Source organism: Aspergillus niger (assembly GCF_000002855.4).
Source record: "Aspergillus niger supercontig An16".
NCBI lineage: Eukaryota > Fungi > Ascomycota > Eurotiomycetes > Eurotiales > Aspergillaceae > Aspergillus > Aspergillus niger.
In genome coordinates, this window is record NT_166531.1 from 1,037,391 (window position 1) to 1,055,245 (window position 17,855).

The following is a 17,855-nucleotide window of genomic DNA, read 5'->3' on the forward strand; positions in this document are numbered from 1 at the left end:
ATCGAAGTGGCCTGGTCGCAAGCGCTCCGGCACCCGGGCCGCATAGATGGTTGCTCCCAAAATGTACAGAAAACCTTGGAGAAGCAGCCAGCCGAGCCCGATTTGGCGTGTCATCTGCTCCAGACCGTACAAGCGTAAGCCGTGGATCACGGGGAACACCGCTGACAGACCCATGCCGACAAACATGGACGCACGGAATGGCCGCCACCGAGGCGTCCGGAAATGAGGGAAGATCGAAACAAGGATGCAGCCAAGACCGAGAAGCGCAGATCATCGTCCAATACAACCGTTGCAGATCAGGCATACAGTAGAATCCAAAGTACACGCTAGGCACGAAGCTGCCCACGATAAGCCCTACGATACCAACATAGTCAAACGTGTTTCCGATGCGGGCCACGAGGGGGGAGTGATTCGAAATGGTATGATATGTTGCAGACATGCCCAAACAGAAGGCTGCCCCCGCGAAGAAGCATCCAAAAGCAACCAGATCCGCCTGGGTGGCACTCTCATATCGCGGAGCTAGTGCCCGATAGAGAAGCCCAGCCGCTGGAACGGCCAGTAAAGACGGCAGCAGATGCGTGTAGATGTTGACCGTTTCATTGTGAAGGTAGGTCAAGGACTGCAGGGAGACCAGAAGAGAGAACGATGCCGGCCGATAGCCCGTGTGAATGTGCTGGTTGTCGCGCTGCCAATGGGGCAGATCATCCCAGTGAAGAAGCTTTCTGATGACTTGGGAAGGCTGTTCCAACACCGCAGCTGCCACCACAGCAGGCTGGCTGGTACCCAGATCCTTCTCATGGACTTGAGTGGGGCGACGCTGGCGAGTGGACATATTCCTCACATGCAGCATGCAGACAGAGTGACAGATCCCAGATCTCCGGTGAGCAGATGGCTGGCGGCTGCTCCGTAATCGGGGTGGTCCTCTAGGGAGTATACGCGTGAGAATGAGGTAAGATGACCGTCTAACAAGAACAGAAAAAGAAATATGTACACGGGAAAGCAGAGAAAAGGGTCAAAAAGAAGCAAAACAACCCCCCCAAAAACACCCCAACCCGAAGTGATGGTGAGGAACCTGAAGAAGAGCGTTGGGGATTCCGCGGAGTATCGCCGTTCCCTTTTGGGACTTTTGGCTCGTTGGGAAACCTGACAAACAGTGCAAATGAAACAAACACCGCGGCACTTCCCCGACGGGATCCCCGCAGATCATTCACCAGTCCATCAACTTTGGATAGCTTCATTCTCCAATTCGAGCATGACGCAATATCAATAACCTCCCTCTGTTTTCTTTTTTGAGATCCACTATATATATACATCATGGCTGGTCATGCGCAGCCCGGAAAAGCCCCAGGCAGTCGGTTAAAGCCCGTGGCAGACTCGCTCGACACCGTGGGGTTTGTATCCAAAGGCGATCAAAAGTATGCTCACGGCCTCCTGATACCCGTGGTGGAGCGACGATGCGGTTACCTGCGGCAGTGCTGACGCTCACAGATTGCTAGACCACAAGGTTCAGAAAGAGTACTATGACAAGATTGTAAATCGGTACATGGAGTTCTGCGCTCGCCATTCCAAAAACATAGAAGCGGCATGGACGTCCCTTCCCAGGAGCGCTTCGAGCGATGCCACCAGCAATCCGCCAGCTTCTCTTCCCTCCTCAAACAATAATAAGTCGACAGGGCCCCGTAGTCCTTCCCCATCTGCAGAACTATCCACCATCCTCCTCTCCCTCCGCAAGCTGCGCGAGGCGGTTTTGGCTACCAGCTCCAAGATTCCCATATCTTTCTCCCAGCAAGTCCACATCTTTTCCATCAAGCTCGCGATTCAAGCCCGACATCCTCCATCATACTTTCCTTCCTTTCGTTACATCCTCGAGGATTTACACACTTCTTCTCACCCCTTGCCGGACTCTGACTTGAAAGATCTCATTTCGTATTGGATCCTGGATTACGCCTGTCGACAGGAGGACATGGTTGCGGCTTATCAGCTACGTGCGCGTGCCCGCAGACGATACGGTTTTCAGTCATCGACTATAGACCGTGTATTGAACGCCCTGGCACATGATAACTGGATTGTGTTCTGGCAGATTCGGCAAGATGTAGATTCCCGGATGCGCGCCGTCATGAATTGGGCTGAAGACCGCGTCAGACGACATGCTCTCAAAGCAGTCGGCAAAGCTTATCTCAGCACTGACACCCGATGGATCACCGAAGGTTGCACCGGTGACAGCAATTGGACATGGGAGAACCTGGTAAAGGCGGAGAGCCTGGGCTGGGAGAAAGAGGGCGATAGAATCATTATTCGGAAGCCGAAGCAAAGACCGCAAAGTAATCTTGCACCCATAAAGGAGAATCCATGATGTTATCGCCGATAATGTCATTGCTGCATCGTTGATTGGCGCTTATACGGGCATTGGCGGAGTATGGCGTTTGTTTCAGGTGTATAGACAGCTATATGGCAGGAGGATCCGACAAGCATTTTTAGTATAGCGCACCAGACTTAGAACCTGGGATCTCCTTGCCATTGAAGTGTAGACTTTTCGTGATCCTTGCTGCTGTCATTAAAGTTTGAAGTCCCCGTTAGGCCGATCAAGATTAGTAGTCCCAGTGACGGGTTGTCTGGCCACAGTCTCTACAAGGTCGGTCTTTAGCTTGGCGGATTTGTCGGAACAGAGCTCATAGACTGTTGAGAGGTTGAACACGAGACTCGAGAACGAGTGATTTGTGTGCACCAGTGACTCAAGGACCTCACGTGCCTGTGGCAGGGTTAAGCACGGGCTTGGTGGTAGGTAATCTTTAGGGAATATGACTTACTTCGTTCAACCTACCAGTGTACAACAAGCACACCGCCAGGTTCTGCGAGATCATGGACTCATCGGGTCTGTGTTCCTCGTTGCCAAGTAAGGCGCGCCATTCAGCTACTGCGTCGTCGTACCGACCCTCGGCCATACTGAGAAGCGGGCGGAACACGGTGTTCCCGGCATCGCTCTCTTCGCCACACACCTGCCTCGCAGCATCAAGATCGCCAATTATGAGCATCAAAAGTACTTTCCTCAGTTTGTTGATCTCGCTTTCCGACTCCGCCATGCGCAAGCTAGCGAGTGACCTCCTGGCGGCATCCAAATCCCCCATTTCAATGAGCGCGTTCACATTTCTCATCCCGAGGTCAGACAGTCGTTCTCTCCACAACTTACGCTCTTCGGGGTCCATATCTGGCCGCAGAATCTCCCTTCGCGCTTCCAAGCCAATCTCGTAGAGTCCACCGATGCCCCTACGTGAGTCGCCGAACCCAATGCTCTGGAGTCTGATAGCCAACACCCGTAGGGGCCATGGTACGATGTGACGAGGATAGTTTGAGTGCTTATCAGACGTCCCGGAAATCGGTTCCACATAATAGAATGCGGAGCTCAGGTCTTCAAGCGCCTTTGATTCTTGCGCTGCAATGATCGTATTCCCAGATAGTTGCAGACACGCTAGCCGAGTGTAAAAAAGAGCAAAGATTCGTTTGATGTCAGTAGCCGAGATCAAAGAAGATGTTAAGATCGTTCCACACAAGTAAGCGGCGAGCAAAAAGTGGCCTTCAGCCAGAAGCCGCTCAAGAGTGGCCAGGCTTGTGGACAGCGATTCATCTGACGTTGGGGCAAGGAACTCGGAGCGAAGCGCGTGCGGTATTTCTACCTGAGAGAGAGAATGATACACATCATACCGAAGTAGGTACGAGAGGTCTTTCTCCACTGTTGGTGGCAGTTCATCCGGCCCCAATGGGTCCAGTCTGCTAAATGAAGCGCCGGTAAATCCACCATCGCCTGCTGTAGCTGGTCTTGGGGATGCGGCTGTGTTCACTGTTTCGGAGCCGAGCGGGCTTGTAATTGTTAGTATAGACCTAATTCATCAAGCAGATCCGCTGCTCACTCATCCGGCTGATCTAGAGGGCCCTTCGTCGTGCTACGCGGCCTTGAAGCTAGGACGAATCAGCCTTGTATTCTTCAGATTGCCGATGATACAACAAGCATCGAACATTAATGCTCCTTACATCTAGAGACATTGCGGGTGTGTTTGGTTGGCGAAGCATCCATAGCTGTAGCAATTAAAAAGGCAACAGTAATTGATGATTAGCCTTGCGAAAATCTCTTAAGGCTTATACTCAGTCCCCACGGTGAAAATCCTTCTGTTGGAATTCGAAGAGCTCCTTATCTAGGAACCGGGGAAAGTTGCTGGCAGCATAATAATGCGGGATCCCCGACCTCAAAGGCGGAAGAGGCCATTCTGCCGCGCGGTGAAGGGATCGGCCCGGACAGACAAACTGGCCCCATTCAAACCGTCAATCGCGTCTACTCCCGACTAGTAATCTTAAGTAGTAGCCTCACGATCACCAACCGACCATACTTCCCACTTCTATATAAAGGCTGTTCCCGGCATCGCACCACAGTTGCTTTATACTTTTTGATTTGAATCGTTACCAAAGTTTTACCGGTATCCTGCACCTTCGTCCGGCACCATGACTCTCGCCGAGGAGCTCCGCTCGAGAAACTTCAGTACGGACTTGCCTTGTTTACCTGATTTATTCTTTGACATGCGAAGCAAGGGATAACTAACAACTCATCACTTAGGTATCTACGGACAATGGTTTGTACCGCTCTTCTCTGTTCCATTTCTCGCCCGCTGCTGCCCAACTGTGCGCCTTTGCAACATTTGCGAAAACAAATCATGGTTGCCTGGATCTTCAGCGCTTGGCGCTGTCATGAAAGGACCTCCATCAGTTGCCGCCTTGGGCAACCGTGTACTCTGAATGATTGCGCATAAATTTTGGGGGACTGCGACAACAATGGAGCAATAATTATGGCGTCTACCGGACTAGTTTGCTAATCGATATCTGACGTAGGACGGGCGTGATCTGCATCGTCTTGTGCTTGGCTCTCGGTATCGCCAACATCTTCTCGTTCGACGTCGTGATCATCATCTTTAGTGTTCTGTGCCTGTGAGTACTCACCTGCATTTCTTACACTGGTCTCAGACGCTTACAATACACAGCATCTCTGGTTTGATCCTCATCTTCGCCGAAGTGCCCTTCCTCCTCAGAATATGCCCCACATCACCGAAGTTCGATGCATTTATCCGACGCTTCACCACAAACTGGATGCGCGCTGCAATGTATACAGTTATGAGTGTTGTGCAATGGCTTAGTCTTATCAAGTCCGCTACCAGTTTGATTGCGGCTGCCGTCTTCCTACTCATTGCCGGTTTATTCTATGCGCTGGCGGGTCTCAAGAGCCAGGAATTCGTCGACAGCAAGACTTTGGGCGGCCAAGGTCTTGCGCAGATGATCGTTTAAGACTATGATCAGACATGTGATCTATGAAGCTAAGGTACGCCCATTCGCCTGCCATACGGCTATTGTATTTGCCGTCTTCAGCATGCGTCCTCCGAGCTCGAAATGAGCCAAATGTAGTTGTATGCTAATCATCTCCTGCAGGTGACTAACATGGAACTGAAAAAGAGACGGCTAGCAGAACCATCTCTGGGCTGAATGCGCCACGATTATGAATCGACTGTGCTGTTCTTGACGCTGCCGAGCAGGGTCTTGTACTCGTATAGCATACTGTTTTGAGAAATTGGGACCCTTACGGCTCGAGCTACTGAAGCTTCTACTCATGCTTTGTTGATCTTTCTTCTTTGTGTTGTATTTCCAGTCCTGTTCTTGCTCTTGAGACTTGCTCCAAAACTGTTGCAATGAGTTTTAGATGAATCATGTAATATTTACCATCTCGCCCCAGCGAATACCCGATTAGCATCCTGGCGATGAATGAATGGAATTGTTTGCATAAATTCTGCTGTAGGGGCCGCGATCTATGAATACGCTCCCCACCGCGGAAACAAAAATGAACACCTCCTAAATGAAGCGATCTTCTATACTAGTAACTAGTTACATTTGGGTGCAGGGATTCGTGTTGTGCCCGAGTGATCGTGCATAGCTGACTCAGCGGTGAAGTTATCCCCAGATAAGATAAGCACAACTCATCCAAGCGAAAACCCTCAAAATTCGACTCCGCCGAAACAATCGAAATCCCACACGCCGACGCCGAACCGCTACGCCAGACGACGTGCCCCCTCTCCTCCCCACCCATCCCCCCCGACCGTTTGCCGGACAATTTCCTACTCGTCGACAGACGTACTTCTATCGCAAAATGTCCTACGAAGAGCGCGCCAACGCGCACCCCAACCTGGGCGACGAGTCCGATGTGGAGGAGGAAGCGCTTGTCAACGACTACCGCGAGCAGGTCAACTTCGATGATGGCATGAGCGAGTTGGACAGAACGACATCCCTTGGAGGTGGCTCCCAGACGCAGGACCTCCAGGCACAGCTCGCTGCTGCTGCCACCCCGCTCGAGTACCAGGCTACCCTCGAGACCAAGTTCGCAAGCTACGACAACTACTGCAGCCTTTTCCACTACATCCTGAACTCTGATGGTCCGGTTGAGCTCGAGGTTCCTTCTGTATGTACTACTCCGTCTGTCAGGAGCGGCGGGCAGCGGCTACGGCTGCAGCTATATTTGATACACGCTTCGCTGCCTTGATCTGCAATTGTGTGCGGTTGATTCGCCGCGGTTGATACACTGTGCTAACTAGCCCATTTTATTGTCAATAGTACTACTGGGCCTGGGATGTCATCGACGAGTTCATCTACCAGTTCGAATCTTTCTGCCGCTACCGCAACCGTGTCGCTCGCAGCGGCTCCAACGAGGAGGAGGCCCAGCTTCTCCGTGAGAACCCGAACACGTGGGGTTGCTACTCCGTGCTGAACGTCCTCTACTCCCTCATCCAAAGGTCGCAGATCAACGAGCAGTTGGCTGCCATCAAGCGTGGTGAGGACCCCTTGGCGTTTGCCGGAGAGTATGGCTCCCGCCCTCTGTACAAGATGCTGGGATACTTCTCCATCATTGGACTCCTGCGTGTCCACTGTCTGCTGGGTGACTTCAGCCTTGCCCTCAAGACTCTCGACGACATCGAGATGAACAAGAAGGCCATGTTCGCCCGTGTTATGGCGGCCCACTTCACCACCTACTACTATGTCGGTTTCTCCTACATGATGATGCGTCGCTATGCCGATGCCATCCGCATGTTCAGCCACATCCTGGTCTACGTTTCCCGGACCAAGAACTTCCAGAAGGGTGGCAACAGCTACGATGCCATCGCCAAGAAGAACGACCAGATGTACGCTCTCATCGCCATCTGTGTCGCTCTCCACCCCACTCGCCTGGATGACACCATCCACTCCGCCCTGCGTGAGAAGTACGGCGAGCAGCTCAACCGCCTGCAGCATGGTGGCCCCGAGGCCCTTCCTCTGTTCGAGGAGCTCTTCCGTTCGGCCTGCCCCAAGTTCATCAGCCCCACTCCTCCCGACTTCGAGAACCCGGCCCTCAACGTCGACCCTGTTGACCACCACACCGCCATCTTCATGGATGAGGTTAAGAACACCCTGTACAACCCTACCATCCGCTCCTACCTGAAGCTCTACACCACCATGGACCTGAAGAAGCTGGCTGGCTTCTTGGAGGTCGAGCCTGAGAAGCTCCGCTCTTGGCTCCTCATCAACAAGCAGCGCAGCCGTCAGGTGCGCTGGGTTGAGGGTGGTCTTCTGGAGGGCGAGCCGGTCAACGCCAACGACCTCGACTACGCTCTGGAGAACGACCTTATCCACGTTAGCGAGACCAAGGCCGGACGTCGTCTGGTGGACTGGTACCTCAGGAACCTTGCTCGTGTCTACTAAGTCCGAGTACGCTACAGCGACCCCTTCTTGTGTCAAGACGCATATCCCTCCGTCTTTTGACTTAAGATATGCGTCCGGTCTGTAACAAGACCCACGAGGGGTACTCAATCTCAGCAAGGAACCACGAGAGACACTTTGAAGTGCAAACGGAAAGAATGGGGGTGTGGTCCAGGAGATATCATCAGCTGGGAAGGGGATCGTCGGAAATCGAGTCCAAGTCGTGTTTTTCGAACGGGTCATTTACCCTCTCAGCTTTGTGGCCCGTTCACTCTCACGTCTTCCCCACCCTACCAACATCATGATTTTTTTTTTTTATCTTATCTATTTATTTATTCTGTCCTCCGCTTCCATATCTTGCTTCGATTGTCCATGCTTCTCATTACTCAGGGGGTTGGTTGCACAACCCTTGACCATCCTGGTTATACGGGTTTGGAGTCGACAAAAAGAATTCTTTATTTCCTTTTTGTTTCATATTTGAGGAAATGTTCAAGGCGTATCCCATTATGCTTGTGTTTGGTTTTGCTTCCGGTTCGACACGGTCTGGTCTGTGTGCATCGAGCTGTTTGTGTCTTAGCTAGCAGAGGACAGACAGGGATGTAGAATCTGCATGATGAAATAGATGATGACTTAAGCATATGTTTTCCACAAAATATCTATAGTAAATAAGAAGAAGCAGGGCGTGGGGGTATAGCATTACTCTATCTCATATTCTAGTATGATACACATATACAGTTGAAGTTGGGTCCAGGAATGATACCTATCTAGCTAGGTCCTCATTCAGTCCTGAACATCAAAACTAGTCCCGCATCCACAGTTACTCGTCGCGCGCGGGTTATCCACAATCTTAAACTGGCTTCCAATCAACTCCATCGTATAATCCACCGTACTGCCCGAAAGAAGCTCCAGCGATGGCTCGTCCATAACTACTTTAGCTTCGCCGGCGCCCGCTGCCTCCGCCTCACCTTCCTCAGGCTCGGCTGCGAAGATAGTATCTTCCTCCGCATCGATCTTGGATGCGGCCTCCAGGGACATCAGGTATTGGAATCCATGGCATCCACCGCTTGTGACGGTGATGCGGAGATGGTGGTAGGGGTTTTCTTCTTTAGTGATGGAGGGGGATGAAGAGGGGTCTGTCATTTCGCGAAGACGCTGTTGAAGACATGTTAGTTTGTGGTTTAACAAGGTCACCTCAGCGAGTTGAAGAGCTAAAAAGTAATATTGTTCCCTCCGGAAGAGGGAAAAAATTGCAAAAACATACAACAGAAGGGATTCGCTGGTGGTCACCCACCCAACTACTAACCTCCCGGCGTGTGGCTTAAGTACGGCTGAGCGGACGGGAAGCCCTGTTCTCCACACCCTGTGGTCGTATGTACTCGTTTCATACTTCAAAGGGCTTATATCGTGGCGGACAGTTAACTAGCTCCGGTGATCCGGCGCATTTGTTGCCAATGCGCCTGACTCCGTTTCGCTTTCCGAACTCAACTCAAGCCTTACCATCGCCACATTTTCGCAATCCTCCTTTGGAGATGTACAGTATATGCATGCGGGGATAGAAAAAAAGGAAGGTTGTTTCAACGTACCTCCGCAGCCCTCGGCGAGATATTGATCAACAAGTCCTTCCCATCTTCATCAACTCTCGGATTTTGTAGCACCTTGGTAGCTGGCCGGATGCTCGTAGTAGAAAAGGAAGAGCGTTGTCCGAAAGCGTCAAAGCGGAATACTGATCGTGATGATGACGAGCTCGCCCGGGGGCAAAGGAATCTAGGCCGGAGCGTGGATCGCTGGGAAACGGTATCGCAGAAAGATGCGGAGAAGCTCAATGTCGGCAACGTTGCCGGGGAAAGTGCAGAAACCGCGGTGCGAGGAGAATGGGAGCGAGAGATCCGGCGGGCGGCTGTTGAGAGGATCGGACGGGACATGTTTGTCGTCATAGAGGGGAGAGTAGGTGTTAGGAAAGGCGACTGAAGGAGAGCTTTTGGTGAAAGAGAATGAAGATTGGATTGATAATATGATCGGAGGCTCGGAGCAGCCATCGAAAAGAAGGCATTATTGTCGTTAGTCAGAGGGTTCGGGATGACGCCATTGGTCGATCGGGGACCGGCAAGAAGCGGCAGAATCGAGATAATCGCGGGGAACTTCTTTGGTTTTGCTTGACAGTTCCATTGACTGTAGCTTCTTCTTCTCTGATGTTGCCTATGGTTGTATAGTAGACGAGGGTTTTGGATATATTCATTTTATTTCTCTTCGCCAGTGCATAGTACTCCCGCATACCGAGGGAGATTGTGAATCATGAGTTCTCAACTTGGACATGAATCGAGCGTCAGCTCCCCGCTTTCTTACAAGACTGATAGCAATGCCTTCACCAGGGAATATGCAGAGTCTCTGGATGCACAGGACCCTTTGCGTGATTTTCGAAAGGAATTTATTATACCCTCTAAAGTTGATCTGAAAAGGAAAACTTTAGCAATTGACGATAGTTGTACGTGTCGTAGCGTCATTATTATATTGTCTTGGTGTCACTAACCAATTGTCCTCCCATTAAGCCAAGGATGAGTCTGACCCCAGGTGTATATATCTCTGTGGAAACTCATTGGGCGTTCAGCCTCGCAATGCCCGCAAGTACATTGATTATTACCTACGAACATGGGCTATCAAGGGCGTAACTGGGCATTTTCTCCCGCACGAGGACCAATTGCTTCCACCATTTGTTGACGTCGATGACGCGGGTGCGAAGCTCATGGCGCCAATTGTGGGAGCTTTGGAAAGTGAAGTGGCAGTCATGGGCACGCTGACGGCGAACCTACACTTCTTGATGGCGAGCTTCTACCGCCCGACCCAGGAGAGGTATAAGATTATCTTGGAAGGAAAGGCGTTCCCAAGTGACCATGTAGGTTCAGATTCGACGATTATTTGAAGAGCAAGCACTTAATTCATTGAGTATAGTACGCTATCGAGTCACAAATTCGCCACCACAATCTTCGCCCAGAGGATGCCATGGTTCTCATCGAGCCGGAAGATCGCTTGAAGCCGATTCTGCGAACGGAGCAAATCCTCCGGGTTATTGATGAACATGCCTCAAGCACAGCGCTTGTGCTCCTTTCTGGTATTCAGTTCTATACAGGACAGTACTTCGATATCGAGAAGATTACCGCGCATGCCCAATCCAAGGGGATCCTCGTTGGCTGGGACTGTGCGCATGCAGCAGGCAATGTTGACCTGCGCTTGCACGACTGGAATGTAGATTTTGCTGCATGGTGCAATTACAAGTACCTCAACAGTGGTCCGGGTGGGATGGCAGCTTTGTTCGTGCATGAGAGACATGGCCGAGTCGATATGGACAAGGTTGGCAGTGATGAGGAGCCATTTCGTCCGCGCCTCTCAGGTTGGTGGGGAGGCGACAAGAAGACTCGCTTCCTTATGAACAACAGTAGGTTTTTTTTTCTTCTAATACTGTTTACTTAGTCACTAACTGAGGACCGCAGACTTCCTTCCGCAGACAGGTGCTGCAGGATTCCAGCTATCCAATCCTTCCGTTCTGGATATGAATGCGGTTGTGGCGTCACTTGAGTTGTTCAATCGGACGTCAATGGCTGAAATCCGACAAAAGTCCTTGAACGCCACTGGCTACTTGGAGCATCTCCTTCTGAACTATCCTGCAGACTTCTCCACTGGGAAGCGACCTTTCTCCATCATTACACCTTCGAACCCAGCAGAACGTGGTGCACAACTCAGTTTGCTGTTGGAACCGGGTCTTCTGGATAGCGTCTTGGAGACACTAGAAGAACACGGGGTTGTAGTCGACGAAAGGAAGCCCGACGTCATCAGAGTTGCACCGGCACCTCTGTACAACACGTACACGGAGGTGTGGGAGTTTTGCCAGATCTTCTTTGAAGCCTGTCAGAAGGCCTTGAAATCACGAAAATAATTAGCGGAGAGATAAGTATATTGGCTTGCCAAGTCCGGATTGGTTTCTTCCGTATATGCCATCTTGGATTTATAACGTTAGTATTAACTATTAGCTATGACACTAGACAGATATGAATGAATCTACATAGTACCCAACATACAGAACATAGTAGTACCTGTTACTTTTAGGTTGGGAATTTGAAGCACCATATAATACTGCCCATCCTATATGATAAAGATATATAATAACGAAGACAACATTAGTCGTGCCAGCCTTACCATATCCAATTATCATGGCAGCTTTCTTCCAGATGACTATAGCTTCGTATTTCTTAGTTAACACAGCATCGAACATACACTCATCCTGAACAGTCATCTCAATCATCCAAAAGCAAAATAAGCACGCTCCAACGGTTGCCGTTCTGACTCCCAAGCCAGCCAATCCGATCTTGTGGTCCTGTCGCAATGTATTAGCAATGAACAATATCCAACCAAGCGCATTTCCACGCGGAAGACGAGAACAAGTAACGGAGATTACGTACGGCAAAAGTCCCATCGCATTAACCTTCCAAATTCCCAAACACAACAGCACCAGTTGCATAACGACATAGATCGCCTTCACGCCGAGAAGCTTCCCACGCGTGCCCTCGGTATCGAACTTGGCGAACACCGTGTTGGTATTGATCAGGCCCTGGATGGGGCCCTTGAACAGCATAAACACCATCATGATACTGAAGATCTGTAGACTGTTTCCGGACATGTACATCATGATCGCGTTCATGGGGATCTGCTTCGAGGGGGCGAGCGCAATTTCCCATGCCTTCTTGAGCTTCAGGGTATCGGTTTCAATGGGTTTGGACGGAGCGGAGGTGGTTGAGGACTGTTGGGCGCGGTTCTGGAGTGGATGCAAATGTCGCGTTAGTATGAGCTGGAGTGCAGGAGAGGGGATGGGCATAGTAATTGATGAAGAAGACATACATTCTTGCCAGCCATTTTCCTGGAGAAGCCTGGAGGATCAGGGATGCTGGCAGCCTCTTTGGATGGGCGTGGCATGGGGGTGTTCATTCTCACCACCCATTGCGGCGGCGGTGGAGGGGGCAGAGAAGCCATGATGAACTGTGAGAGTCGAAAGTACTCTCAGTAATTAATTTCCTCGTGCCTGGGAGATATGACGCGATAGAGAGGTAGAGAAAAGGATGATGCCACAAGCCAGCCCGAGCTTGGAGATGAGGAGGGAGCGATTAGAGTGACGATGATCCGGCCGGAATCGATGGATGGATTTCTCCACCAGCGCGGAGTTGGCGGCGCCCGATCCACTCCTGATTCTCACGCTGCCTCTCCAAAGTTGGTCCAGTCGACGTCGGTTTGGAATTAACGATCATCAGGGACAGAGAGGACCCGGGGTTATTTTGATTGAGACTAGGTAAGTACAATGTCGCGCCCTCGAAAAGACTTGTTTCCCCCTGTGCCAGTCACGCTAACGAATCTAGTCTGCCCCCCTCCGATGCATTGAAGCTTCGGAGCAGCAGACCAACCAGCCAACTAGTCCACCGATCGTGTTCCCCTTGAAGCTCTTCGACGTCCGTGAACGGCTTCCCTTGACGACATTAAGACGAGATCACTTGCAATTCTACCTGATAGCAGACTTGGATCAGAGGATTGGAGGATCGTGAGCCTGCACCATGAGTTCCAGCGGGGGAGATGCGAAGTTGTTCGCCAGGGTGAGTACTTAATGTGCATTGGCACTGCTCTCCTTCCTGCCGCTCAATCGGACCATCCATACATGGCGTGCAAGAGCCCTTTGGCGTGTGCTTATCTTCCCGCCGCTTCCCCTCATGCTGCTCGCCTTGTTCACATGAGCCAGCGCTGGCTTTGTCTTTCCCTTCTGCGGGGGAACTTGTTCGCTATGCTCCTTATGCTGCTTCCCCCGAATCCCCTCCTCCTGGCTGGCCCCCAAATACCCCAAATATCCCCCTAGTTCGGACTACGTCCTTGCATTATTATGTTCCTCAGCGTGGTTCCTTATACGGCGCAATATGGCTCACCATTTTCTCGTTCCAAACAGGGCAAAGTCGCCGAGTTGCGACAGGAGTTGAACAGTGGGGGGAAGAAAGACAAGAACCACTCGGCCAAGAAGATCGCGCTCAAGAAAATCGTCGCTAATATGACCATGAGCAATAATGATATGGTTGCTTTGTTTCCCGACGTGATTGGTTGCATGAACTTGCCCAGCTTGGAAATCAAAAAGATGTACGTCTGCCAGAAGATACTGTATCGCATCTTGTTGTATGGGGACTAAGAGTTTGTCTCACTACAGGTGCTTTCTGTTCCTGGTCAATTACTCGAGAGCGAAACCCGAGGTTGCGCTCAAAGCCTTGCCGTTCCTCATCGATGTGGGTGTCATCCTTTACGCTTGGGGGATGTGATTGCTAACCCGAACCATCTAGGATATGGAGGACTCAAATCCCCTGGTGCGTGCCCTGGCACTACGGACCATCTCCTACATCCATGTCCGCGAGTTTGTCGAAGCGACGGTGCAACCGGTTAAGCGACTGATGAGCGATATGGATCCGTACGTGCGGAAGACCGCCGCTTTCTGCGTCGCGAAGCTCTACGAGCACGATAAGAAGATGGTCGAGGCGTCAGATCTGATTGATCGGTTGAACAGCATGCTCAAGGATGAAAACCCTACGGTGGTTTCTAGCGTCCTTGCGTCCTTGGTGGACATTTGGGGTCGCAGTGAATCGATCTCTCTGACTATCGACTACACCAGTGCCTCGAAGCTCGTTTCGATCTTACCAGACTGCTCTGAGTATGTGGCCGTGCTCTTGCGTTTGCTGCAGGTTACTGACGTTGCGTAGATGGGGCCAGTCTTACATCCTCGAGGCTTTGATGTCCTACGTCCCTCAAGACTCCGCAGAATCACTATTGCTGGCAGAGCGAATAGCCCCTCGCCTGTCACACTCCAACTCTGCCGTTGTCCTGACCTCTATCCGCGTTATCCTCTACCTCATGAACTACATTGCCGACGAAAGACATGTCACCTCCCTTGCGAAGAAGCTATCACCACCCCTTGTCACTCTTCTCTCCAAACCACCAGAAGTACAGTATCTGGCCCTCCGAAACGCCATCCTTATCCTGCAGAAGAGGCCTGAAGTGCTCCGCAACGATATCCGCTGCTTCTTCTGTAACTACAACGATCCGATCTACGTTAAAGTCACCAAGCTGGAGTTGATCTTCATGCTGACCACCAAGGAGAACATTTCCGTGGTTCTTGCAGAACTCAGAGAGTACGTTGGCCCCTCTCTTCCCCTGGCCCTAGTCGCTAACAGTTCCATAGGTATGCGACCGAGATCGATGTCCACTTCGTGCGCAAGGCAGTGCGTGCCATTGGAAAGCTCGCCATCAAGATCGAGTCCGCCGCAAAACAATGCATCGACACCCTGCTGGAACTGGTCAACGCGAAGATTCCCTACATCGTCCAGGAGGCGACGGTTGTTATCCGTAACATCTTCCGCAAGTACCCCAACCAATACGAGAACATTATCGGCAACGTGATTCAGAACATCGACGAGCTCGACGAACCCGAAGCCAAGGCCGCCATCATCTGGATTATTGGCCAGTACGCCGACCGCATAGAGAACTCCGACGGCCTCCTGCAGGACTACCTGGCCACCTTCCACGATGAGACCGTTGAAGTCCAACTTGCCCTTCTCACAGCCACTGTCAAGTTCTTCATCCAACGTCCTACCAAGGGCCAACAGCTTGTCCCCCAGGTGCTCAAATGGTGCACCGAAGAAACCGACGACCCTGACCTCCGCGACAGAGGCTACATGTACTGGCGTCTGCTATCCACCGACCCCAAGACCGCGAAGCAGATCGTCATGGGCGAGAAACCCCCCATCAGCGCCGAAAGCGAGAAACTCGACTCCCGCACCCTCGAGGAGCTCTGCCTCAACGTCGGCACTCTCGCTACCGTGTACCTGAAACCCGTTCAACAAGTTTTCCGCTCCGCACGCACGAGACGCTTACAGTACAGCCCTGCGCTGCAGAAACCCAAGGAAGAACCCGGCAATGCTGTCTGGCAATTCCCTGCTCCGTCGCAATCCAGCAGCCCAACCGCCGCCATGGCAGCCAGCGCATCTGCCCCCGCCGACATGAACGCGGCCGTCAACGCTGCCGACAGCTACTTCAATAGTGTCGGTACTCAGCAAATGGCTGCGCTGGACCTGGGCGGTCGTGAAGACGGCGGTGTTGGCGGTGGCGGTGCTCCCCAGACGCAATATGTCGTCACTCAGAACCAGCAGCAGGTGTATCAGCCGCAGCTGGCGGGTGGAGCAGCCACGGGTGAGTTGTTGTTGCTGTGATTGTATCAGTGTAACATTCTGTGCTTCTATTATTTTTCTTCCTGCTAGATAGGTTCTTAATTTTTGGAGCGGTTTATCAGTTCGCAGGCAGGGACTTGTGATGTACTCTTTTTCTGTCCTTGATTGTTCTTCTGTTTCTATTGGATATGTAGGTAATTATGCATTGTTAGGGCATGAATAATAAGATAAAGCCTTGGTATATGATACATCGATAGCATGTCGAGCATAAGCATGATGATAACTGTATGACTGCATCAATATCGTGCTTCCAGAGCACAGCATCCCATTATCACCATACGAACCCAACAATAATCATGAAGATGAACTAGCATAGTAATTAATCCTCATCCATACGAGCCAATCCACCCCGACTGCGCTTAATTCGCTCATCGAGACTATCCTCCTGAAGCTGTTTATGCAGCCCAGACACAAAGCGACCCTTCTCCGAGCGATGCTTCTCATCTTCTTCATGCTGCTTCTCTTCCATCGCAGTGACCTCCGCAATGCGCTGTCGACGAGCATCTTCCATCTCGCTCGCGTTCGCTTGCATCTCTGCTAGCTTGCGCTGTCGTTCTTCCTCTTGCTGCTTGCGCTTCTGCTCCGCTTCTTCGGGGCTGGGCTTGTCGCGGGTGTATGTGTCTCTGTCTCGCGGACGATAGTCTCTCTTATCTTGGTGGTAGCGACTGGATCGGTCTCGGTCTCTGCGATCACGCTCACGGTCTCTGTCTCGAGAATCTCTGTGCCCATCGCTTTCTCTCCGATCATCGGCTCGCCGTCTGTCAGAGTGATGGCGATCCGCAGGGGATCGATCCTGTCGCGACTCTCGCCGGTCATACCGGTCTTCACGATCTCGATGATCCCGATGTCTGCTAGAGCGATGGTAGTCCCGATCACTGTCCCTCTCTCTTCTATGATCCCTCTCGCTCCTCCTATCATCCCGATCAAGTGTATCTCTCCGCCTCCTCTCCGGCGACCTCGACCGATGCCTCCTCTCTCTCTCCCTCCTCCTCTCCCTATGACCATCCCTATCCCTATCCCTCTTCTCTCCCTTTGAAGAAGATCCCTTCCTAACCTCCTCCCTAACCATCCCCTCCAACGCCGCCTGCTCCCTCTTCCTGATCTCCAACAGCGGATCCGCCAACACCTTGGCCATAGTATCTCTGGGATTCGCCTGCGCCACCGCACCACCACCTCCAAGCGTCGCATTAAACTCCGCCCCCTTCTTCAACCCCTCCGTCTCGCCGCCATCTTTCTTCAACAGAACGCCATCGATCCGTCTTTTCCCCAAAAGATACCCCTCCATTTCCTCCGCGTACATTCCTCCACCTGCTCCTCCGGCCCCAGGCTCCTGATACATCCAGTCCACGCGCTGGATCTGCTTCGGTTTCCCGGACCCTTCTTGTAGCCGTTGGAGTTCTTGGATTTGCCGCTCTTCGTCGCGCTCGCGCCGGAGCTGGTCGATGCGTTTGCGCTCTTCCAGCGCGCGTTTTTCTTCTGCCCATACGCGCTCTTGGTTTCGGAGGAGGGAGGGGTGCCATGATCTGTTTTGGGGGTGGTATCGCGTTAGCGGGATGGGGGACAGAGAGGAGAGGAGGGTTGGGGGGAGAGGATAGGCTTACTTCTTCAAGTTGAGGTCGCCGCCCATTTTGTTAGGGGGGGCTGGGTGGCCAGCTGGTTGTTCTGTGTATGTGGACTGGGGGGTGGATGGGTGGATGAGGAAGAAAGAGGTAGGTGTGAGAGGTTATGGATGGAGGTGAATTCCCGATGAGGAAGTATTGTATTGCCACTCACTCACTGCCGCTGCCTGATTTGCCGCCTTGT

General features: G+C 51.9%; 11 protein-coding genes and 1 non-coding gene across 12 annotated transcripts; 5 read left to right on the forward strand and 7 right to left on the reverse strand.

The window, feature by feature from the left end:
- Window positions 1–76: 76 nt before the first annotated feature.
- Window positions 77–1,238, reverse strand: An16g04540 (uncharacterized protein; the record flags this gene model as incomplete). Its single annotated transcript, XM_059745107.1, has 3 exons — window positions 77–962; window positions 1,053–1,123; window positions 1,173–1,238. Coding segments are annotated over 3 exons (1,023 nt in total), but the record flags the coding sequence as incomplete, so codon positions are not given.
- Window positions 1,239–1,314: 76 nt separating this feature from the next.
- Window positions 1,315–2,353, forward strand: An16g04550 (uncharacterized protein; the record flags this gene model as incomplete). The annotated part of the gene is made up of 2 exons (XM_001397729.1): window positions 1,315–1,415; window positions 1,489–2,353. The coding sequence occupies 2 exons, from the start codon at window positions 1,315–1,317 to the stop codon at window positions 2,351–2,353; spliced, it is 966 nt and encodes a 321-aa protein (XP_001397766.1).
- Window positions 2,354–2,789: 436 nt separating this feature from the next.
- On the reverse strand, window positions 2,790–4,069 carry An16g04560 (uncharacterized protein; the record flags this gene model as incomplete). Its single annotated transcript, XM_001397730.3, has 3 exons — window positions 2,790–3,855; window positions 3,906–3,954; window positions 4,027–4,069. The coding sequence occupies 3 exons, from the start codon at window positions 4,067–4,069 to the stop codon at window positions 2,790–2,792; spliced, it is 1,158 nt and encodes a 385-aa protein (XP_001397767.3).
- A 391-nt stretch (window positions 4,070–4,460) lies between these two features.
- Window positions 4,461–6,118, reverse strand: An16g04570 (uncharacterized protein; the record flags this gene model as incomplete). Its single annotated transcript, XM_059745109.1, has 8 exons — window positions 4,461–4,549; window positions 4,628–4,776; window positions 4,872–4,997; window positions 5,090–5,209; window positions 5,289–5,414; window positions 5,507–5,707; window positions 5,755–5,840; window positions 5,921–6,118. The coding sequence occupies 8 exons, from the start codon at window positions 6,116–6,118 to the stop codon at window positions 4,461–4,463; spliced, it is 1,095 nt and encodes a 364-aa protein (XP_059602762.1).
- Window positions 6,119–6,178: 60 nt separating this feature from the next.
- Window positions 6,179–7,761, forward strand: An16g04580 (uncharacterized protein; the record flags this gene model as incomplete). Its single annotated transcript, XM_001397732.3, has 2 exons — window positions 6,179–6,487; window positions 6,640–7,761. The coding sequence occupies 2 exons, from the start codon at window positions 6,179–6,181 to the stop codon at window positions 7,759–7,761; spliced, it is 1,431 nt and encodes a 476-aa protein (XP_001397769.1).
- Window positions 7,762–7,916: 155 nt separating this feature from the next.
- An16g04590 (uncharacterized protein) lies at window positions 7,917–8,339 on the forward strand (the record flags this gene model as incomplete). Its single annotated transcript, XM_059745110.1, has 2 exons — window positions 7,917–8,036; window positions 8,208–8,339. The coding sequence occupies 2 exons, from the start codon at window positions 7,917–7,919 to the stop codon at window positions 8,337–8,339; spliced, it is 252 nt and encodes an 83-aa protein (XP_059602763.1).
- Window positions 8,340–8,538: 199 nt separating this feature from the next.
- An16g04600 (uncharacterized protein) lies at window positions 8,539–9,794 on the reverse strand (the record flags this gene model as incomplete). Its single annotated transcript, XM_001397734.3, has 2 exons — window positions 8,539–8,910; window positions 9,342–9,794. The coding sequence occupies 2 exons, from the start codon at window positions 9,792–9,794 to the stop codon at window positions 8,539–8,541; spliced, it is 825 nt and encodes a 274-aa protein (XP_001397771.3).
- On the reverse strand, window positions 9,014–9,132 carry 5S rRNA. The gene has a single exon (XR_009468054.1). It is a non-coding gene; the product is annotated as a 5S ribosomal RNA (ribosomal RNA).
- Window positions 9,795–10,050: 256 nt separating the features above from the next.
- An16g04630 (uncharacterized protein) lies at window positions 10,051–11,837 on the forward strand (the record flags this gene model as incomplete). Its single annotated transcript, XM_001397735.3, has 5 exons — window positions 10,051–10,240; window positions 10,305–10,648; window positions 10,705–11,188; window positions 11,244–11,623; window positions 11,817–11,837. The coding sequence occupies 5 exons, from the start codon at window positions 10,051–10,053 to the stop codon at window positions 11,835–11,837; spliced, it is 1,419 nt and encodes a 472-aa protein (XP_001397772.3).
- Window positions 11,838–12,048: 211 nt separating this feature from the next.
- An16g04640 (uncharacterized protein) lies at window positions 12,049–12,777 on the reverse strand (the record flags this gene model as incomplete). Its single annotated transcript, XM_001397736.3, has 3 exons — window positions 12,049–12,124; window positions 12,210–12,562; window positions 12,646–12,777. The coding sequence occupies 3 exons, from the start codon at window positions 12,775–12,777 to the stop codon at window positions 12,049–12,051; spliced, it is 561 nt and encodes a 186-aa protein (XP_001397773.1).
- A 572-nt stretch (window positions 12,778–13,349) lies between these two features.
- An16g04650 (uncharacterized protein) lies at window positions 13,350–16,215 on the forward strand (the record flags this gene model as incomplete). The annotated part of the gene is made up of 7 exons (XM_001397737.3): window positions 13,350–13,388; window positions 13,733–13,917; window positions 13,985–14,060; window positions 14,115–14,479; window positions 14,529–14,957; window positions 15,008–16,014; window positions 16,187–16,215. The coding sequence occupies 7 exons, from the start codon at window positions 13,350–13,352 to the stop codon at window positions 16,213–16,215; spliced, it is 2,130 nt and encodes a 709-aa protein (XP_001397774.3).
- Window positions 16,216–16,371: 156 nt separating this feature from the next.
- Window positions 16,372–17,679, reverse strand: An16g04660 (uncharacterized protein; the record flags this gene model as incomplete). The annotated part of the gene is made up of 2 exons (XM_001397738.1): window positions 16,372–17,575; window positions 17,654–17,679. The coding sequence occupies 2 exons, from the start codon at window positions 17,677–17,679 to the stop codon at window positions 16,372–16,374; spliced, it is 1,230 nt and encodes a 409-aa protein (XP_001397775.1).
- Window positions 17,680–17,855: the final 176 nt, after the last annotated feature.